Genomic DNA, 20,000 nt, shown 5'->3' with positions numbered 1-20,000 from the left:
CTTACTGCTGCGTGTGAAGGAGATTTTATTACTGGTTTAAATATCATTAAGAAAAGAAAACAACACATTTGGGTAGTAAATTCTTAAAGCAAAATGACATCACATAGACCATTGTCCCTGCATGAAATAGTCAAATGTGCAGTAATAGCTTGAAGTTTTACTAAACAGAGCTTTCCCCCAAACAAACTAACATCATGCAAATGGAATATTTCCCAGAACAGAGAAAACACATCTGCACTGAGCAGCTTCACCAAACTTCCTATCTGGATGTCAACTTGAGAATGGCAAATAAATCAAGCTGAACCCTTTGTCGTAACTAAAAAAAAAACACAACCAACACAACACAACTTCACATGCCCAACACCTACTTACATCACTATATCACTATTTTTGTTTGGCTGCCCACAAGATTTATTTATTTTTTAAACCAGTGATTTAAAAAAAAAATCCATAATTTTAAGGAAGAAAGAAAACCCTATAGCAAGACTGAAATGTTGAGGTTTCTGTGGATAAATAGGTAACCTGTGGATCTGAGCATTCTTTTTCTTTCTGAGTACTGCATTCAAATTTCTTGGATAGATAGATGATAGATAGATAGATAGATAGATAGATAGATAGATAGATAGATAGGAGATAGATAGATAGATAGATAGATAGATAAATAGGAAATAAATAGATCGATAGATAGATAGATAGACAGATAGACAATAGATAGATAGATAGATAGATAGATAGATAGATACTTGATGTGGATAGATAGACAGACAGACAGACAGACAGACAGACAGATAGATAGATAGATAGATAGATAGATAGATAGATAGATAGATAGATACATAGATAGATAGATATTACTGGTTTTAATAATTTTAGTGTTTCTATAGATGATAGATTAGGACAAGTCTATTAACGCTGTTCACATGATAATCCTCTCAGTCCTACAGCCATATTAAACAGCTTTTTTTTTTTTTCGAATGGATATACCCATCTTTGTACTGAAATGACCTTTGAGGCATAGTCTCATTTTAATCATTACAGTAGCAACTGTAATGTTTACCAGTTCTTCTCCAGTATCTATCTATCTATCTATCTATCTATCTATCTATTTATTTATTATCTATCTATCTATCTATCTATCTATCTCCTAATATCTATCTATCTATCTATCTATCTATCTATCTATCTATCTATCTATCTCCTATCTATCTCCTATCTATCTATCTATCTATCTATCTATCTATCTATCTATCTATCTCCTAATATCTATCTATCTATCTATCTGTTATCTATCTATCTATTTCTCAATCATCACACACACACACACACACACACACACACACACACACAGACCTGTCCATTCCTCACCATCCAGCTACATTTCTATAAATTCCATATTCCACCTTTTCTATCATTTTTTTCTGATGGCCATCTATTCTTTGCTATACATCATATATTGCTTTTATATAATTTTCCATTACAAGTACATAGATGATTGTACATATGTCTATGTGTGTTTAGCCATCATCTCCACAGTTTTAATATCTACTGAGCTACACGTCTTTCCATGGGTGGGAAAGTACATTTTATTTTAATTTATTTTTTTTACTTTTATACCAAGCAGTGAAGAAGCTGAAAACCAAAAAATTGTAAACTATTGTGAAAGCAAATCGTCTATTCTCTAGATTGTAGATTTATCCCCAATGTGCCATTCACATCCATCTACTGGTTTTATACGGAAAAGAAAAGAAAATGACGCACAATGCGGTTGGTTTTGGCGCAATAGATGCAGATTTCTACGTTTTCCACTGCAGGGATGCACAAGAAGCAAGTCTCCACTGACAGCTGCCAATGATAGCTGGAGGAGTGCTGCTATGAAACTTCAAGGCGATATCTGCAATAAAACCCATTTAATTGTAATGACACTGTCATCATTCTCTCCCTATGGCTTTCTGCTATTCTAATGCTTTAATTTCAAACATAAAACGGTCAGATCAATGAGACGTGAAGATGGATGGTGTGAGAACCGCTTCATTGCTAGTGTGGCCTCCTGCTACTATAAAGCCCTAGTAATAGCATTATACATATACGACTACGGCTCTGAGTGGATGTCGTCGCACACTATCCCTGAGGGAAATAATTGGGGACACCAAATGCAACAAGCTAGACATTTGCCTCAGACCTCCCATCTATTGCCCCATAGGCAGAACTGGGGCAGCACGCCGGACCTATGGAGAACCATGCCTATTTGCCATCAGTCATGCAGCGTTTTTTTGCAGGCCTGCTGGCAAATGTGCCGGATGCAGCATGTATGTGCACAAGCCCTTCACTTCAGTTTACTTATCCGGCGATCCGGCAGCGTTTCCCTCCGGTGTAGTAGAAGAGCGCCAGAAGGAAACGCATCTCTGAACTGATCCCATTGATTTCTATGGGACAGTTCAAAGCATCCGGCGTGTAGATAGTGCCGCCGCATCGTCGGACCCGCCGTACGTCAGGACGCTGCCTGCTGCGTCCTGAAGTACGTCGGATGGGACAACTGATGACAACTGATGCATTTCTGCCATCATTTGTGGCATCAGAAAGAGTTGTCATCAAAAGAAAGATGCCACACCACCTGATTCATGTACCCAGCCTAAAGTGTATGAAATGCACTTGACATATATCCTAGGGTGGCTGGTGCCAGAACTGAGCCCGAGTCCCTGAGCTGCATGTTGCGTTTTTCTGTCCGGATTTTGGACAGACTGGTGCAAATATGCGAATGTACAGCAGGAATCAATGACCAGACATAACCGATGTATGTGAACCCAGCTGTCACTAGTGCTGAGACATATAAAGAAAAATCACACCCTGGCATATTCATATTTTTAATAAACATAATGATGCCTATACCTAATCATGACCGTGCACAATTCACTGTGCCTGGTCTGACAGACAACACCTAGAAGCTTGGCGTCTCTTCAAACTCACAAGATTATTATGAAATACAGCTGACACCATAGCTTTCACAAAGAGAAAGGTGACTCTACAGCTTGTACTTCACCATCAGCTGCATAAAGAAAGGTGGCAGCTATAGCTTGGTGTGGCATGCTGGGCCCTGGCTGTTCAGAACCAATGGGAATTCATCCATCTATAATTCTGTGGTAATATCCCATCATAACATAAGTGTCATTGTAAAATTTCTTTACACCCAACACTTTCCCCATCCTGTGCACAAGCACATTACATCACAACCACATCAACCAAGACCATGGGATGAGTCCTAATGACCCAACAACAAGATCGTATCTGGAAACAAAAAGCAAAGCAAACCTCACCAATGAGTTATCAAAGAGTCCATGTTATTACACATCAACACTGTAGCTCCTTCTAGAAGGTAGAGCCAGCCTCAGCTCATTTCAGTCTGTATACTTTCCCTTGAAGTTGACTGATTAGTTGGCTATTTGATTCCTTGCTGTTAATTGCTGGAAATATATATATCAGATATCCTCAGTATGGAGAAGCTACATGTGAAGTGTAATGTGAGAGCAATGGTTTTCTTGTGTAATAAACTGCATGTGTGGGGCGCCTTGCTGTAATATTTACATACTTGTGTTCAAGTGATCTAGTTATGAAAAGATCTATGTGGAGGGGAAGGAGGGGCAAGGTTAGGATTTACCTACATGGGTTGCTGCCATAAGAGAAACTGAAAGAAGAGATCTGGAGAGAAATAGAGATTAGACAGACATGGAGAAAGATTGTATATTTGACTGTATGGAGAACATACTATAAAATATATGGATGGAATATATGGAAGAAAAGAGAAAAAGAGGAGACAAAAAAAGGAATAGTGGGGGAAATGTACAAAGATAAAGAAATAAAGATAACTCCTATCATATTCAAGAGGAAAAGGCACATGAGAAGTACATAACTAAAGCAAGGGATGAGGTTGGAACAGAGGAAAATAAAGAGGGGGGTGTAGAGAAGAAGAAAATAGAGAGGTGGATAGTGGAAAAAGGGAGGGGCTTTAAAAAAATGTAAAAAATTAGAAACAGTGAAGATAGATAGATAATAGATAGGAGGTAGATAGAAAGATAGATAGATAGATAGATAGATAGATAGATAGATAGATAGATAAATAGATACATAGCTGATAGAGAGAGTGAAGAGAGAGCATTAGGGAAAAATGTAGGAGAAGACAGATTGGTGTGTGTGTGTGTGTGTGTGTGTGTGTGTGTGTGATAGATAGGAGATAGATAGATAGATAGATAAGAAATAGATGAGAGAGAGAGGAGAGAAAACATCAGAGAAAAATGTAAAAGAGAGATTGGTGTGTGTGTGTGTGTGTGTGTGTGTGTGATTGTTGTTTGTTAGATAGATAGATAGATAGATAGAAGGACGATAGATAGATAGATAGATAGATAGATAGATAGATAGATAGATGATAATAGATAGATAGATAGATAGATAGATAGATAGATAGATAGATAGATAGATAGATCAGGATGGGTAAAAAAAGAAAATAGAGAAATACAGGAAGGAGAAGGATGATTAAAACAGAAAAAGGAGGGAGAGAGAGAGAGAGAGAGAGAGAGAGAGAGAGAGAGAAGACAAAGAGAGAGGTAAAGGGAAAAAAGATGGAGAAGCGTCCCTGATATTTAAGCCTTAGATTTACCATACATGATCCATTAAAAGACAAACATTTTTACATATCCTGTCCCCAAAGCTGCAGTGCTGTAATGCCTGAAACCAAGGGGATCTGCTTGTTTTATACATAGATATAAGAAATTATCTTGGATAGCACCTGGCTGCCATGTTCCATTGTATCAGCCACCTTTTATTTCACCACATTAATAATCCTCATTGAGCCCATGTCCCAATGTGTGCCATTAAGCTCAAAGAAAGCCAATGAGAAAGCCAGGGCAATAAAACTCTCCCCTAAAGCTATGTGCAGCCTTTGTCCTCGTGTGGTATCTTATTTCTAAACACAATACAAATAAAACATCGTTCATTTCAACTCTAATCTTACAAACTATTTCAAAAGCAAGATGTCAAATCTTAGGAATTCAGATCAATTAGGATCTGGATGCACCAGAGGCAAACCAGTGATCTGGTGATAGCCCTATTGCTCCAAGGAACCTAACATACCTCAAGAAATGAACCCTTTGCTGCAAATATTTGATATAACCAATAATTGCATAAAATAGTAGTGTTATAGCAGATAAAAAAAAACACAGGATTAGAGGGTAAAAGGAAAAAAAATATGGTTCGTTTTACATGGAACTCTACACTAAAGGTCAAGGGTTTGAGGGTCAGCTTGCATCTTTCAAAAAAAAAAAAAAAAAAAGCTCAATAGACACAAACCGTGTCCTCTGAGTGAACTCTGGTTGCCTTAGCAAAGGGCAGACTATGTGACAGGGCAAAGAACAAACAATAAATGGAAGGGTAAAGGGAAAAGGATAAGGAAAAAAAAAAAAAAATTATATATATATATATATATATATATATATATATATATATATATATATATATCAGTGCACAATACACACACATTACTATATATAACGTTCTCTCCATATACAGGTACCTTTATTGGATGGAATTGTCTGCAGATCTATCCAGCCTCAATTTTCAGAAGCAATATTGGGTAGATAAAGTGTTCATCCATCAGAGATGGCTCCATTTTCGGTAGAACGTCCATGGTTTCTGCTTGGATTTTTTTTTTTTTATTCCAAATTTAATCCTTAGGGAAGTCTGTGAGGTACAAATAATTATATTATTAAGTGATTAATATTGATAAAATAAATAAATAAATAAAAAATTAACAATAATAATGATACAGGAATAATAAAAGAACAAAACAAAACATTATTTTAGGGTCTTACCCTGATGTGCCTTTAAGTACAATATTGTATGTACTAGAGACAATATTATGTATTTATTGCCTGTTTTCAATGACAATTACAATATGAGCTTTGTTTAAAACTTGTTCTAACACACAAACACACACACACACAAACACACACACACACACACACACACACACACACGTGACACAAGTACACAGTCTAGGCAATCCTCCACATTTTCACTGGTAAAAACACTATATTAGATTACATTACAACCCCCCATATGTCCAGCTGTTGGCATTTTTTTTGCTTGATGATCCAGTGTATGGTTTGAGCCCCCATATGTTATACAGCCTATACTTAGGTTCAATACTAAACAGGTTTAGAAACGTCTGTTTTTGAAATCTTTAATTTTTGACAGAATATTCTTCGCGCTTAGCACCACAATAATACAGCACAAAGTCCACAATATGTACCACCACTGTATCTACAACCTATTCTCGCCTTGAAGACGATCAAAGGCCTTCTACAGAAATCCTAACACACAGGGAAAGTGTCAAACATACATTGATCTCAAAGGGGGCGAGCTAAGCAGGGAAAACAGTTACTTTGTGTCTACGGAAATGATATTGTCCAGCTAGTATTTACAAAAACAAAAAACAAAAAAAATACTCATTTCTTCTTCAAGAAGCCATTAAATAAATCCTTAAAAATGTTTGTTTCTTAAATACCCACAGCTATATGTATATGTGTATTTTATATCAGTCCATATCACATACTATCCCATAAATGCATCTGTGACGTATGTGTCTTGTATACAAAATAGTTTTTTTTCTACCTATGTAGACACTGAACTATAGGTCAATATTCATATACACATATACACCCTTGGTTTTTTATACGTATACAGTCAAGTACATAAATAAAACAAGAAGAAAAAAAAAGTCTCCATCGATTTCCTTGGTTATAGCAACCACTGTCCTGGGAAGGAGCAATGCCTTTGTATCCAACAATATCAAGGAGCTTTTTTTTTTTTTTCCTTCCATAGTCATTTGGTCCAAATGATTACCAGCAATTGGATCAATACATTTAAAGCCTTATAATAATGGGGTGGTAGATCCATCTGTGTGCTGATGGCCCTGTCCTTTGGACTGCTGGCTTGAGGCTGAAGGGTTTGCAGATCGCATCTTAGTGTTGGGCAATTTGTGGTCTTTCTTCCACTTCATCCTCCTGTTTTGGAACCAGATCTTGACCTGACGTTCGGATAAGCATAAAGTATGGGCAATCTCTATCCTCCGGCGTCTAGTAAGGTAACGATTAAAGTGGAACTCTTTCTCCAGCTCTAATACTTGCTGTCTGGTGTAGGCAGTTCGAGACCTTTTGGGTTCCCCGCCAGTGTAATTTGGGTTAACTGAGCACATAGAGAAGAGAAAAGCATCATTAGATAGTGACTTCAAAGAAAAGATGAATAGAGAGAGAGAGAAAAAAAATCCAAATATATTGTGATAGGGGCGTATGGCCCAGAGTCAATTACATTTATGGCCTCTGTAATTACCTCCCTAGCAGATTGACTCCTATAAATAATCCAGTGAGGAGTCAAGCTGACTACAATGATGGTGTCCCCATGCCTTGGCCAATAAACCACCCAGATGACCCCACTGGTGCATTGCTTGGAGTGACACTTACCTGTGTTGACATGTATTTTCTTCATCCAAGGATAGACCACTGGCTCCTTAGTGCATTTGAGGGCAGCAGTAGCAGCACTCTTCTCGGGATGGATGCTGTCATTGGACACTCCTATAGGCTCACAGTGCTGTGGTGGTGGCTGCCTGAGGACGTGGCTTTGGAGAAGTTGCTGGGACTGAGTGTGTCCCTTAGAGGGGATCCCCTCCTGGGTGACCCCAGCTTCGTGGCTGGCTGGGAGGTGGCTGTATCCATAGCTGGCTTCAGGGTAGCTGCTCGGACCTTGGTAGAGAGCCTCAGGAGGAGCCTCGTACCCCGGTTCCCTCGGCCGCTCGTAGTATTCAGGAGACTGGTTGTGCAAGTAGTTGTTTTGGGCATACTCCTCGCAGGGTGGGAATTTCGGCTCGATGTAGTTGGAGTTTATCAAAAACGAACTCATGGCCATTAATTTGTGCAAGTGCAACAAAAAAATACTAATTTTTCTCGCGTTGTCGTTTTTCTGTTCTGCACAAAACCCTCCTACTCCCTGTCAAGTGTGCAAAGTTACACACCCATGTGACCGGGCCAGCCAATCGGTGAGCTCCTCTGCACCCCGGATAAGGAAACACCAGGATGATAAATGCTCTGCAAGTCACCCCTTATAGACTTCACTGCAGCTGGAACATCATTAGACTAAAATCCCTGCCACAGATTCAGAGGACAACACCAGGGATCAATACTAATCACAATCATATTACACTACAACCTATAATAATAGCAACATTTGTACTCAGATTAGTAATGATCGCCTAGGACTCTGCTGCTGTGTGTGGGTCTGTCCTGGAGGAAGCTGCACTGCCCTCTCATGCTGTATGTAATCCTATGTATAATGATACTAGACTCTATCCTAACACATGCACTAATATTAGCTGCACTGCCCTCTCATGCTGTATGTAATCCTATGTATAATGATACTAGACTCTATCCTAGTAACACATGCACTAATATTAGTATTATAGATCTGTCCTGGAGGAAGCTGCACTGCCCTCATACTGTATGTAATGCTATGTATAATGATGCTATACTATACTCTATCCTAGTAACACATGCACTAATATTATAGATAGTCTGTCCTGGAGGAAGCTGCACTGCCCTCTCATACTGTATGTAATCCTATGTATAATGATGCTATATCCTAGTAACACATGCACTAATATTAGCTGCACTGCCCTATCATATTGTATGTAATCCTATGTATAATGATGCTATATCCTAGTAACACATGCACTAATATTATAGATTCTGTGTCCTGGAGGAATCTGCATTGCCCTCATACTGTATGTAATGCTATGTATAATGATGCTATACTATACTCTATCCTAGTAACACATTAATATTAGTATAAAAGATTATGTGGGTCTGTCCTGGAGGAAGCTGCACTGCCCTATCATACTGTATGTTATCCTATGTATAATGATACTATACTCTATCCTAGTAACACATGCACTAATAGTATTATTGATTCTGTGGGTCAGTCCTGGAGGGGGCTGCTCTACCTTATAGTGTATATGTGTCACCTAAAGTATCGTGTATACATAAGGTTAGCATGCTTTCCTATGAGTGTGACTGCTGGTGTTCATTCTATGTCATCTGTGCTGTACACTCTATGTGATCCTGTTTATGTAGCTACATTACTACTGCATTGTGAAGAAGCTGGAGTCTTTGCTGTTAATCCAAGAACATATACAGAATGACTACACTGTATGGTCACTAGTACCTATATACTAATGCAGATATAGGGTGTAGCCTATGTTCAGTCAGCTTCTATATACAATCTATGTTCTGTAGTGTTGACTATTTAAAGCGTAACCTATATCCAGTCATCAGCTAGGCAAAGCTTTTGCTATGTATGATAGAATGGACTGTCAGGAACAGATGACTAACATGGGACTCTATAGCTATCCATCAGTGATATACACTATATTTTACTAGTGGTAAAGATAGACTACAGTAGACAAGTTGTGCTTATTATAGCTGATAGGAATTGTTGGCGTTAATATATATATATATATATATATATATATATATATATATGATTGCATATGACCAATGCAGAAAAATAAACTCGTGTGCAGAGGCAAATAGCCCTGTGGCATAGAAAGCATAGAGATAGTCACAGTGTAGGTGTGTGAGACATGGCATGTAGCAGAGCTAGGACTGTACATATTCACAGGGTGATCAGGAGACAACAGCTGACTGCATTGTGCATCTAACCACATTGGCAGTGTAAATATTCATGTTGGCTTTGAATAAACTGGTAAACAATCGTATGTAGTGAAATTGGTGCATTTTGGGCTCATCTAGACAAGCTGCAGGTTCCCACACTATCACAGACCCCCAGCAGTCTGGTCTTCACCATAAAATTGCTCTATTTTTCCCCCCTTTAATATGCAGAATATGGCAAATATATTCCACATGTTGCTAGAGGAGAAAGGCAGAGCTGATAGGAGATAGTATATAGGGAATCATGTCCTGGATATGGCTGCTTCTCTCTCTCTCTCTCTCTCTCTCTCTCGTGCATTACCAATGAATTATTAATGTGACTGACAATATAATTATATTGTTTATAACAGCGAGAAAAAGAAGACTATTTAAGTGAAATGTAGTTGTGCAACCTCAAGTTGCAAAATTGACTCTGCCTTAGATCTTTATGTAGATAGGCCGACCGATCAATAGATAAATAGATAGATATATGATAGATATATGATAGAACGATCGCTGCTGTATTGACAGGCCTAAGTGTGTGTGTGTGTGTGTGTGTGTGTATAATTTCCCAGTGACACAGCTATATTTAGAATTTAGTATATTTTGGCTGGGTTTACATATATCAGTTGGCATCAGTTGCGTTTTTTGCCTAAAAACTGACCACAACTGATGTCACAACTGATGCCAAAAATGCATCAGTTGTCATCAGTTTTTCTATCCGTCTTTTCATTAAAAACCATCAGTTGCCATCAGTTTCCATCAGTTGTCATCAGTTGTCACAAGTTGCGCTCATCAGTTGACATTTTTTTCCCCAGTATGTTTTCCTGTCATTTTCAATGGGATGTGCGGGGGAGCGCACGGGGGCTATATACTAATTGGGGGAGCTCACAGGGGGGCTATATACTACAAGGGGAGAGCACACAGGGGGGCTATATGGGAGGGGGAGAGCGCACAGGGGGGCTATATGGGAGGGGGAGAGCGCACAGGGGGGCTATATGGGAGGGGGAGAGCGCACAGGGGGGCTATATGGGAGGGGGATAGCGCACATGGGGGGCTATATACTATTGGGGGAGAGCGCACAGCAATGCTGTATACTAATTGGGGGAGAGCACACAGGGAAGCTAAATATTACTGGGGGGGGCAACAGGGGGGCTATATACTACTGGAGGAGAAACAGGGGGGGTGATATACTACTGGGGGACCAAGGGGGGACTATAGGGGAGGGGGAGAGCACACAGGGGGAGAGATATGTTTATTTTGTGTACTATTTGACTGAACGCCGGATGCCAAGCCGAACGACATGCGTCCTGCCCGGCGAGGCATCCGGCGCTCTATTCGATTGTATTGGTGCGGCGCCGCATCACCGGAGCGGCGGTCCGCCAGGACGCTGCAAGATGCGTCCTAACGCACCGACGGTCCGGCGATGCGGCGGCCACTAGTTCACGCCGCACATTTTGAACGATCCCATTGAAAACAATGGGATCAGTTCAAAGATGCGTTTCCCTCCGGCGCTTTTCTCCTGCGCCGGATGGAAACGCCGCCGCACCGCCGGACATATGTAAACCCGGCCTATGTGCACATTCCAAAAAAAGGAGGCATTTACCTTGTTATATGAAGCATAAACAGAACAGATGGTGAACTTTCATTCATTTGCATTCTGTAGAGGGATGGGGAGTAGATTTCTATAAAAATCGTTCTTTTTCGGGATACTCTGGTCTAGATACATAAAAAAAAAACAAATATAAAAGATTCATCTGTATATGGTATAACAAGCACAATAGAGCATCAAGCATAGAACATTAATAATAACACAAAAATATTACCTATTGATTAGAGGACAGTGAGTCTGTCTGTCTATCTATCTATTTATTTATTTATTTATTTATTTATTTATTTATTTATTTATTCTCTTTCTCTTGTCTATCTATCTATCTATCTATCTATCTATCTCCTATCTATCTATCTATCTATCTACTATCTATCTATCTATCTATCTATCTATCTATCTCCTATCTATTTATTTATTTATTTATTTATTTATTTATTTATTTATTTATTCTCTTTCTCTTGTCTATCATCTATCTATCTATCATTCTACTTGAACTGTTGAATTTATTGTTCTCTTGATGATAATGTTCATATTCCGCAGTATTTTACCAGTAATTTTATAGTTCATTGTATGGCGTCCAGCTCAGCCTAAGAAAATGATACAGTAGATATGACGCAACATGTCCCTGAATATGACGTATACCAGACATACATAATCTATTTGTCCTGCACAACGTTTTGGCTGCTCTGAGAGCGCACAAGCTTTGCCTTGTGAAATTATTCTGTATTTAATACATATACAACTATACAGACATTCACTTTTAAAGTGTGTGCAAAATGCCTGCAAGTAACCATGTAAATTTTTTAAAAGGCCTGTTAGTTGTCTTTGAGGGTTTGTTATCATAAAGAATTGAGCCAAGACCACCAGGCATTATCTCACTAGAAGACATTTAAACACTTTCCTGCAAGATTTATGGTTATCTCCCCCTGCCATAAACCAGCAAATCCTCTCTGCTCGAAATAGTTGTGTCCTCATTTGATATAAAACAAAAATATTTATTTACAATTCTTTAAAATTTAAATAGCAACAATAAAAATATTACCAACAAAAACGACGATCTGCGTGCACACATGACTATACCAGAACGCTAGATCGTGTATGGGTGTTGCAATAATATTAATTTTCTATTATAATAAAATAATGTAACATCTATCTGTATCCAAATATAAAACAACGCTAGCTATAAAGCTAATGCGACTTTAAAAAAAAAAAAAAAAACGTTCAAAATATTTATTTATTTGTTTATTTCTGGATAGTTTTTGTTGATTTTCTTTTCTCCAACTTTTTTTTTTTTTTTTTTGCACAAGCAACTGGGTGTTGGTTTCAAAGTGACCGAGAAGTGACACTGGGCGCATTTGGTTTGGTATTAATCTTCCCCATTGACAGTCTTTGTTAAATAAGGAGCCTTGCAGTTCACCAGGCGACATTTTCATATTTGTTAGACTCGCTGACCTGAAGTTCACCTCGGACTTGGACTTAGCTTTTAAAAGGTCCAGCAAGTGTCTTTAAGACAGCAGGGAGTTTCAAGCAGGTCACTTCTTGTGACAGAAAATGAAGAATAAATTAGGGAAAAGTACACATTACAGAGGTTATGAAATGCATCACTCTTGTTGATTGGGGTTCTGAGGAAGCCCAGTGACCTCACTATAAAGGGGGCTATGTGCAGGGGCCACAACATCAGGACGTGTCAATGTTTTCTTGCTTATAATATTATTTACTAGAAGGACAAAACATGTTCTTTCTAAAGCAATCATTACCAAAAAGGAAAATCCTGTCCTAATTCTCAAAATCTGGAAACATTTAATTTGTGATTAATGATAGGTCAGGAAGTTGGTAACAACCTCACATCAGCTATACAAAAAGAGCCAGGAAATAAGAAATCCTCCCATAGTGCAAACAGGAAGATTTGTGCAGTAGACAAATATTCTTTAGCAAATGTATCTATCTATCTATCTATCTATCTATCTATCTATCTATCGTATATGAAACTATTCTGATCATTATTTTACCAATTCTTCACGTGTAAATATAACAATATATCAAATATAAATAAAAATAATAATAATAATAATAATAATAATAATAATAATAACAACAACAACAACCACAAAGCACTCGATTCTATTGCATCCTCTGCTAGGAAACTTTAATGTCAATATAGTATTGGGACAATGCTGTTCTTTAGTTGGCGAAAGAAATACACACATAATGTGACTGATTATATATATATATATATATATATATATATATATATATATATATATATACATATGTATATATTCTTGTTCTGTATATAGATAGATAGATAGATAGATAGATAGATATTGAGATAGATAGATTGATACATACTATTATATTACCTACAGAAGCAAATATTTTGTCTTTTAATATCTTGTGGTTTCAGTGTAAACTAATACAACAATAGCTAATATGTTGAAAAACTGTGTGCTTTAATAATAGAATGATTTTATATTGTTTGAGTTAAATGAAAAATAAATATTTTGAAATCAAGTTGTTGTTGTTATTTTTTTTTCCCCTTTCTCCAAATGAATATTGCAACTTTCCACTCGACTATTTTGTTCTACCTGCTCCATATGGAACAACTTCATTCAGACTATAGTGTGGATGGCTTCAAATGAAATACAGCTCCTACCGTTGAAAGGAATCATTTTTCTATCCTTGCATTGGTAATTAGGGTCATTTAAGCGCTAGGGTTCAACAGGAGTCCAGTCTATGATGCTAGGGAACTTAAAACACTTTTTATCTTTTGTGCTGATGGGCAGAATGTCCACTATATAACATTGACATCCAACTTTGTCTGGATAGATGATGACTTAAAGCAGCGCAAAGACTAAACTTTTGACCTCCAACTTTTTGACCTATGGTTCTCCCTCCCTGTACGCCATGTATGCACAGGCTCATGGGATTATACACACACCACACATACACATATAGATTTATAAACACACACACATACAAGTATTTTTATTTTAATTGCACACTCTTATTTTTTTATTGTACACAATAATAGCAGCGCATGAAAAATATACAAAGCCATTATAAGCCAATGATAATGAAGCTGCCCATTAAACCGATTCTACAAGTGATTGCTGATCCAGTGTGCAAATTAGGGTTTCATTGCTGACTACTTTATGTTCTCAGAGTTTCTTATAAGGAAAAAAAAAGTAGGAAGGAGAGAGAGAGAGAAAAAAGCTTGCCTAGCATAGTGTTGTCGGTGAACTTGGTCTGAAGCGAGCTCTGCTGGTGATACTAAGCTTTGCAGATTTATCTTTCTCTGCATTTACTTAACCTGGCAGTGAACTGAGGGAGCTGTGATTTGTTAAGCTCTGACAGTCTTCACCTTAAGCGAGGGCTGCTCCACAGAATTGCAATTGTTTGAACAGCAACGTTGAGTAAATATTATTTTCAAAGGGAGAAATAGTTGAAAAGTTATATCTAAGCAAAATATAGTGGCTATTTTATATATGTTAAAGAAATTACCTTCAGCTCTGTATTAAAATGTAATAAAAGATAATAGGACTAGATGCAAGTCTGCTGCATATGACAGCTACATCACTACTCAACTTTGCTGCATCTGACATCTGCAGCTCAGCTCACATAGAAAGAAAGAAAGAAAGAAAGAAAGAAAGAAAGAAAGAAAGAAAAAGAAAGAAAGAGAAAGAAAGAGAAAGAAAAAGTAATACATATTTCTTCCAATTGCCTCAAACCAGTGTCAATTTTAACACCAATAAATATCAGGTATAAAGAAGATGAAGCAATGTGGTCTCTCTATGCGTGTCATCATGTAGTTATGTTGCGCACTGTATGTTGTGCAAGTCAAAACTGAACTCTTATAGCAAAACAAACAAAACTTAATAACAAATGTATAAATTGTGGAAGTTTTAGGCAATAACAGTAAAAGAAATGGACACCTATTATAGTACCATTAGATTGGAGGAGTGTATTTAACATTTTTCAGTCTCTTCAAGACATATAAACGCATAAAAATCTGATAGGAACATCCATTTTACCTAAAATAAGTAGATATCAGGCTGTCCACTTCAAACAACACACACACACACACACACACACACACACTTCATTGTTTTATAGTTAAGTATGTTGTTACAGTATTGATGTAAAAGAATGAAAAGTCAACGTAAAAGTGACTATATCATAGAATATATACTACAGCAATAGATAGGTTATTTAAATAAGTTCCACTAGTTTAGAATGGATAGATAGGTAGATTAAAGGCAGGGAAAAAAGGGAGATGAATGACAAAATAAGAAAATAATTGACAAAATCATATACATATTGTTATATACTGGTTATAAACATATGGTTCTATACTCGATAAATGTGAAATGTAAACACACAACTAAAACTTAGTTTTATAAGGTAAAAAGAAAGATAAAGGTAGGAAAATACGTTTTCCCATCTTCCCCATGTGCCCTCACACAATTATAACAGTTGGTGCAATTCTGCCTTTAGAGCGATAAGAATCCCCAGTATAATCTCCTTGTTGTCAGTTATATTGGGGTCATATTTTATGCTAATTCTGATGTTAAAGAAAACCAAAAGCAAAGTGGAAGGAAAGCAGCGACCACATGTTCCTAGTGTCAGCTATAAAACTTTATGACTTGCTTGAACTTTTGCCCAGAGATCACTACTACTAATATATATATATATATATATATATATATATATATATATATATATATATATATATATATATATATATTAGTAGTAGTAGTAGTGATCTCTGGGCAAAAGTTCAAGCAAGTCATAAAGTTTTATAGCTGACACTAGGAACATGTGGTCGCTGCTTTCCTTTTATATATATATATATATATATATATATATATATATATATATATATATATATCGCCAAACCATCCCTTTCCAATGATGAAACTAATCTACCAACAAAAGGGGTTACCTGCAGAAGCCTGGAGATGTAGAAGTTTGGGGCTCACCCAGGAGTTGTGTGGTGCAACTGGATCTCCCATCTAAATCTCCCAAACACAATTCCTTGCAGATCTGCTAAACAAAGGCAGAGTTTACAGCTCTGGATCTCAGAGTGTAATGTTAAATCCTCTCCTAAACTTTCTTCTGAGCTAATCACAGTGGAGTGTGAACATACTATTGACACTAAAAGTATGTGAAGTAAACACACAGCTGGGGCCTATCCAGATTCTTCCCAAGGAACATCACGTATATCTTCAGGGGGGATTTCACTTTCCCTGTCTGTTCCCTTTGATATTGGTCACTTTCGCTTTTGGACAGATAAGGACTTGGGTGAAGTGAATAGTGTTTATTAGAAGGTAAGTGCCAGCCTTGTGTGACAGGGTTTCAAAGGATAATCCATGAGTGTGAACTAGTACTGAATGGCAGGTCTGCTTATGACTCCCTGACACAATGATCTTTATACTTCTTGACACTCAAGCAAACTCAGCATCCAATGAAATGGTTCAAGGTCCTCTTTCCTATATACTACTGGTCAATATAGAATGAAGAACATATATAAAGTTATAGTCATAACTAGGCTGGGAAGATAGTATGGCCGGTCATGGGTAAAAAGCAAGTTGTAGGTATATATACACACACATAATAATACAAGAAGATTACATGATGCCACAATTGTGGAACTTCATCTAAAACTCACCTTAAATTATAAGTTTGAAGCTCCCATCCCAGAATGAGGGAAGGCTGCCATAAACTAGGCGATGCCTGCAAGCCTGATGTGTCCTACTAGAAGCCAAGTGATGTCCAGCATGAGTGAGATTATATGATATGTGGTATATAATGTTGGAGGTCTACTCCCCAAAACCATAAAACTTACTTTAATAGCCCCACGTGACATTTTATAGCCAGTGAGCCTATCTGTCTGTGCTATGGAGGATTTTACGATCTAATTCATAGACAAAACCCTATTCATTTAGCAACCAAATGTCACATAGCCGGAACTAGGGCTTATAAAGTTTACTGTTATATAACTTAGGGAAGACAAGAATGTAAAGCACTTAGCAAAGGGAGCTCTTTTCATTTCCATTACAGACTGAGAGGAGTTACAGTCAAGCTCAGGTAAGGTAAGTGAAGCCTGAAAGGTTTGGGGGAACTAGAGGAACCAACTAGAAATAGAATGCAGACACTTCCCTACATTCAGAATGACTAAAGTACTGTATGTTCTTAGAGGGACCTTTAAAAAGGAAACAGTATATAAGAAGTATCCTAGTGTGGAATAACCACATATCTGACCTATGGACATAGAATCTGCATCATCTACTGAAACATTCTAACCATTTTAATTGGATTCATTAATTAATTATTGTGCATTTTGTAATCGTCCTCTGGAAATTACCCATGTCACCTGCCTTTGCCTGGACATATATAATATCATTAATCCACCAGCTGTCACCCAGGCAATGATTGGGAACACACAAATCAGTATTTTCAGTAGAAAGTTTATTTTTTTTTCCAGTCATATTTTTTCATGAAAAAAATTACAAAAAAAAAATAAAATAATATTAATATATATAGCAATTGCTTAAACAGCCAAGCTGGACTATATCGTTAACTTTCTGAACAAACACATAATATTACATAGACTTAGCTGCCAGTGCAGCCACTTTACAAGAGGTCGTGCAGAGTCATCATGAGATACAAAAAGGCACAGCTAGGACAGACTGCTGGGGATCACAGTTTGTGTCACTACTCACCACACTAGAACACAAGTCACCTCTACAACATATTATTCACATAGGTAGTATCATCTGGAAATGTAGGTAGACGCTTTGTAGTATTCAAACATAGTTATTACACTTCACAAACATTTACAGCTTCATTTTTTTTTGCAAATTGAATGCAACACAGAACATTAGAAATAAACAGGTTTTTTTTTTTGTTCTGTTACTTCAAGTAACACATAGCGTTTTACATAAGTCAAATAAGTTAAAACATTTACAATTGTCAAGACATTGCCATCCAAAAAAAAAACAGAACATATACAGAAAGCAGCTGCAGCTATATTCCTCCGGCAGAAGAGGGGCTCATCATGGACTGGCTAGGATATAAGGGGAGTGGGGGGGGGGGGGGGACAAAAACAGGTTTCTTCACTGAAGTCACACACAAGAGTCCTAGAAAGTCTATGGTGACAATATTCTAATACTTGAAAACATCTATGGGCGGAAAGCCCCCCCTGCAGCTGCCATGCTCATACTTTTCAGCTTATTATCCTTTTTCCATTTCATCCTTCTGTTCTGGAACCAGATTTTGATTTGTCTCTCAGATAGGCACAGGGCATGGGCTATCTCAATCCTCCTTCGGCGAGTCAGGTATCTATTAAAATGGAATTCTTTCTCCAGCTCCAGAGTTTGGTAGCGAGTATAAGCTGTCCTAGCCCTCTTCCCCTCTGGTCCTCCTATATTGTCTATAAAAAAAAATAAAATAAAAAAACAATTAGTTCAACACATATTATCCATCACTTCCTTACAATTTACTTCTAATTGAGGATGAGCAGATTATTTATCCATGTTCTGGACTTAAAATAATATAATATACATTATTAATGCACACAAACACACACTGAACTTTATTATATCTATCTATCTACAATCTATCTATATATATATATATATATATATATATATATATATATATATATACACACACACACATAATATATATTTATTTATTTGCTTACTATAACATAAAGTATAAGAAGCTTTCTATATTCTTTATGGGCAGCAGTTCTAGCACCTGAAAGTCTCATTCTTCCTCCCCCCACCAGTCACACTCACATCCTACAGGTATTGTGCAAATAGAATAAGGATAATAGTTATTTACCATGACTTATGTGCAGTTTTCTCATCCAGGGGTAGATCTGGGGCTGCACTGAAGGAGCAGGGCTCTGGCCGTTCTGTGAACCTGCCTGGTCGCTGCTGGCTGGAGTGTCATCCTCAGCACCAGAAGAAGAAGCCCCCAGCCCTTCTCTGCTTATGCTGGTACTATTGCTGCTGCTGCTGGTGCTGCTGGCGTTGGACGTGGTGTTGCTGTTGGAGTTAGTTAGAGAGTTTTTGACTCCTGGGTGACTCTCGCTGACAGGCGGGGTGGGCACAGCAGTGCAGGGCAGAGGGTCAGGTGGACTTGGAGAGTGGGAAGCCCCTGCTGCAGGTTGGCTATACCTTGGCTCTGTAGAAGAGGTTGGGTTGGATGGATAATTTCTTGCTCTGTCATTGGCACTAAAGTGGTTGGAAGCTGCTCGCCCAACGCTGAGATCCATGCCATTGTAGCCGTATCCGTACCTGCTGGAATGCATGCCTGCTGAATCCCTGTATTGCTCGTTCACCGAGCTGTGATCTCCATAATTATGTAACTGGTAGTCCGGGCCATTTGGATAGCGACCGCAAAATGAGTTTACAAAATAAGAGCTCATTTGTTTTTTGATATGTGTGTGCTTGATTTGTGGCTCTGGGTCGTTTTGTGCGTCTATAGCACCCTTGCACAATTTATGATGAATTATGGAAATGACTGGGACATGTACTTGGTTCCCTCCTACGTAGGCACCCAAATATGGGGTACGACTTGGAATCACGTGCTTTTGTTGTCCAGTCGTAAATCCTGCCTGATGACCTCTAGAG

The 20,000-nt window shown here is 37.8% G+C and overlaps 3 protein-coding genes across 10 annotated transcripts in view; all 3 read right to left on the bottom strand.

Moving 5' to 3' along the window:
* The window catches only part of HOXA3 (homeobox A3), a 46,068-nt gene that overhangs the window by 14,678 nt on the left and 11,390 nt on the right, over positions 1 to 20,000 (bottom strand). For 2 of the 8 annotated variants that reach the window (XM_069958745.1, XM_069958742.1), the window contains exons 2-3: positions 11,353 to 11,465; positions 5,561 to 5,727 (exon numbers count right to left, since the gene is read on the bottom strand). The exons of 1 other annotated variant lie outside the window; for it this stretch is intronic. The gene's annotated coding sequence lies outside the window, so the exon portion shown is untranslated. Of the gene's footprint in view, positions 1 to 5,560; positions 5,728 to 11,352; positions 11,466 to 16,300; positions 16,420 to 20,000 lie in introns of those variants that run through there. 5 more of the 8 variants (XM_069958744.1, XM_069958743.1, XM_069958747.1 and 2 more) reach the window with 5 other exon arrangements.
* Positions 6,214 to 8,044, bottom strand: HOXA4 (homeobox A4). The gene is made up of 2 exons (XM_069958759.1): positions 7,509 to 8,044; positions 6,214 to 7,233 (listed from the first exon to the last, which is right to left on the bottom strand). Exons 1-2 carry the CDS (start codon positions 7,948 to 7,950, stop codon positions 6,920 to 6,922), a joined length of 756 nt encoding a protein of 251 aa, XP_069814860.1. The 5' UTR covers positions 7,951 to 8,044; the 3' UTR covers positions 6,214 to 6,919.
* The window catches only part of HOXA5 (homeobox A5), a 2,773-nt gene continuing 582 nt past the window's right edge, over positions 17,810 to 20,000 (bottom strand). Inside the window, exons 1-2 of the mRNA XM_069958756.1 lie at positions 19,207 to 20,000; positions 17,810 to 18,790 (exon numbers count right to left, since the gene is read on the bottom strand). The exon at positions 19,207 to 20,000 is cut by the window's right edge and continues 582 nt beyond it. Coding sequence (XP_069814857.1) covers positions 18,540 to 18,790; positions 19,207 to 20,000 — 1,045 coding nt within the window. The 3' untranslated portion in view covers positions 17,810 to 18,539. The remainder of the gene's footprint in view (positions 18,791 to 19,206) is intronic.

This window comes from Dendropsophus ebraccatus, chromosome 2 (genome assembly GCF_027789765.1).
Source record: "Dendropsophus ebraccatus isolate aDenEbr1 chromosome 2, aDenEbr1.pat, whole genome shotgun sequence".
Taxonomy (NCBI): Eukaryota; Metazoa; Chordata; class Amphibia; order Anura; family Hylidae; genus Dendropsophus; species Dendropsophus ebraccatus.
This window is presented reverse-complemented; position numbering and strand designations above follow the sequence as displayed.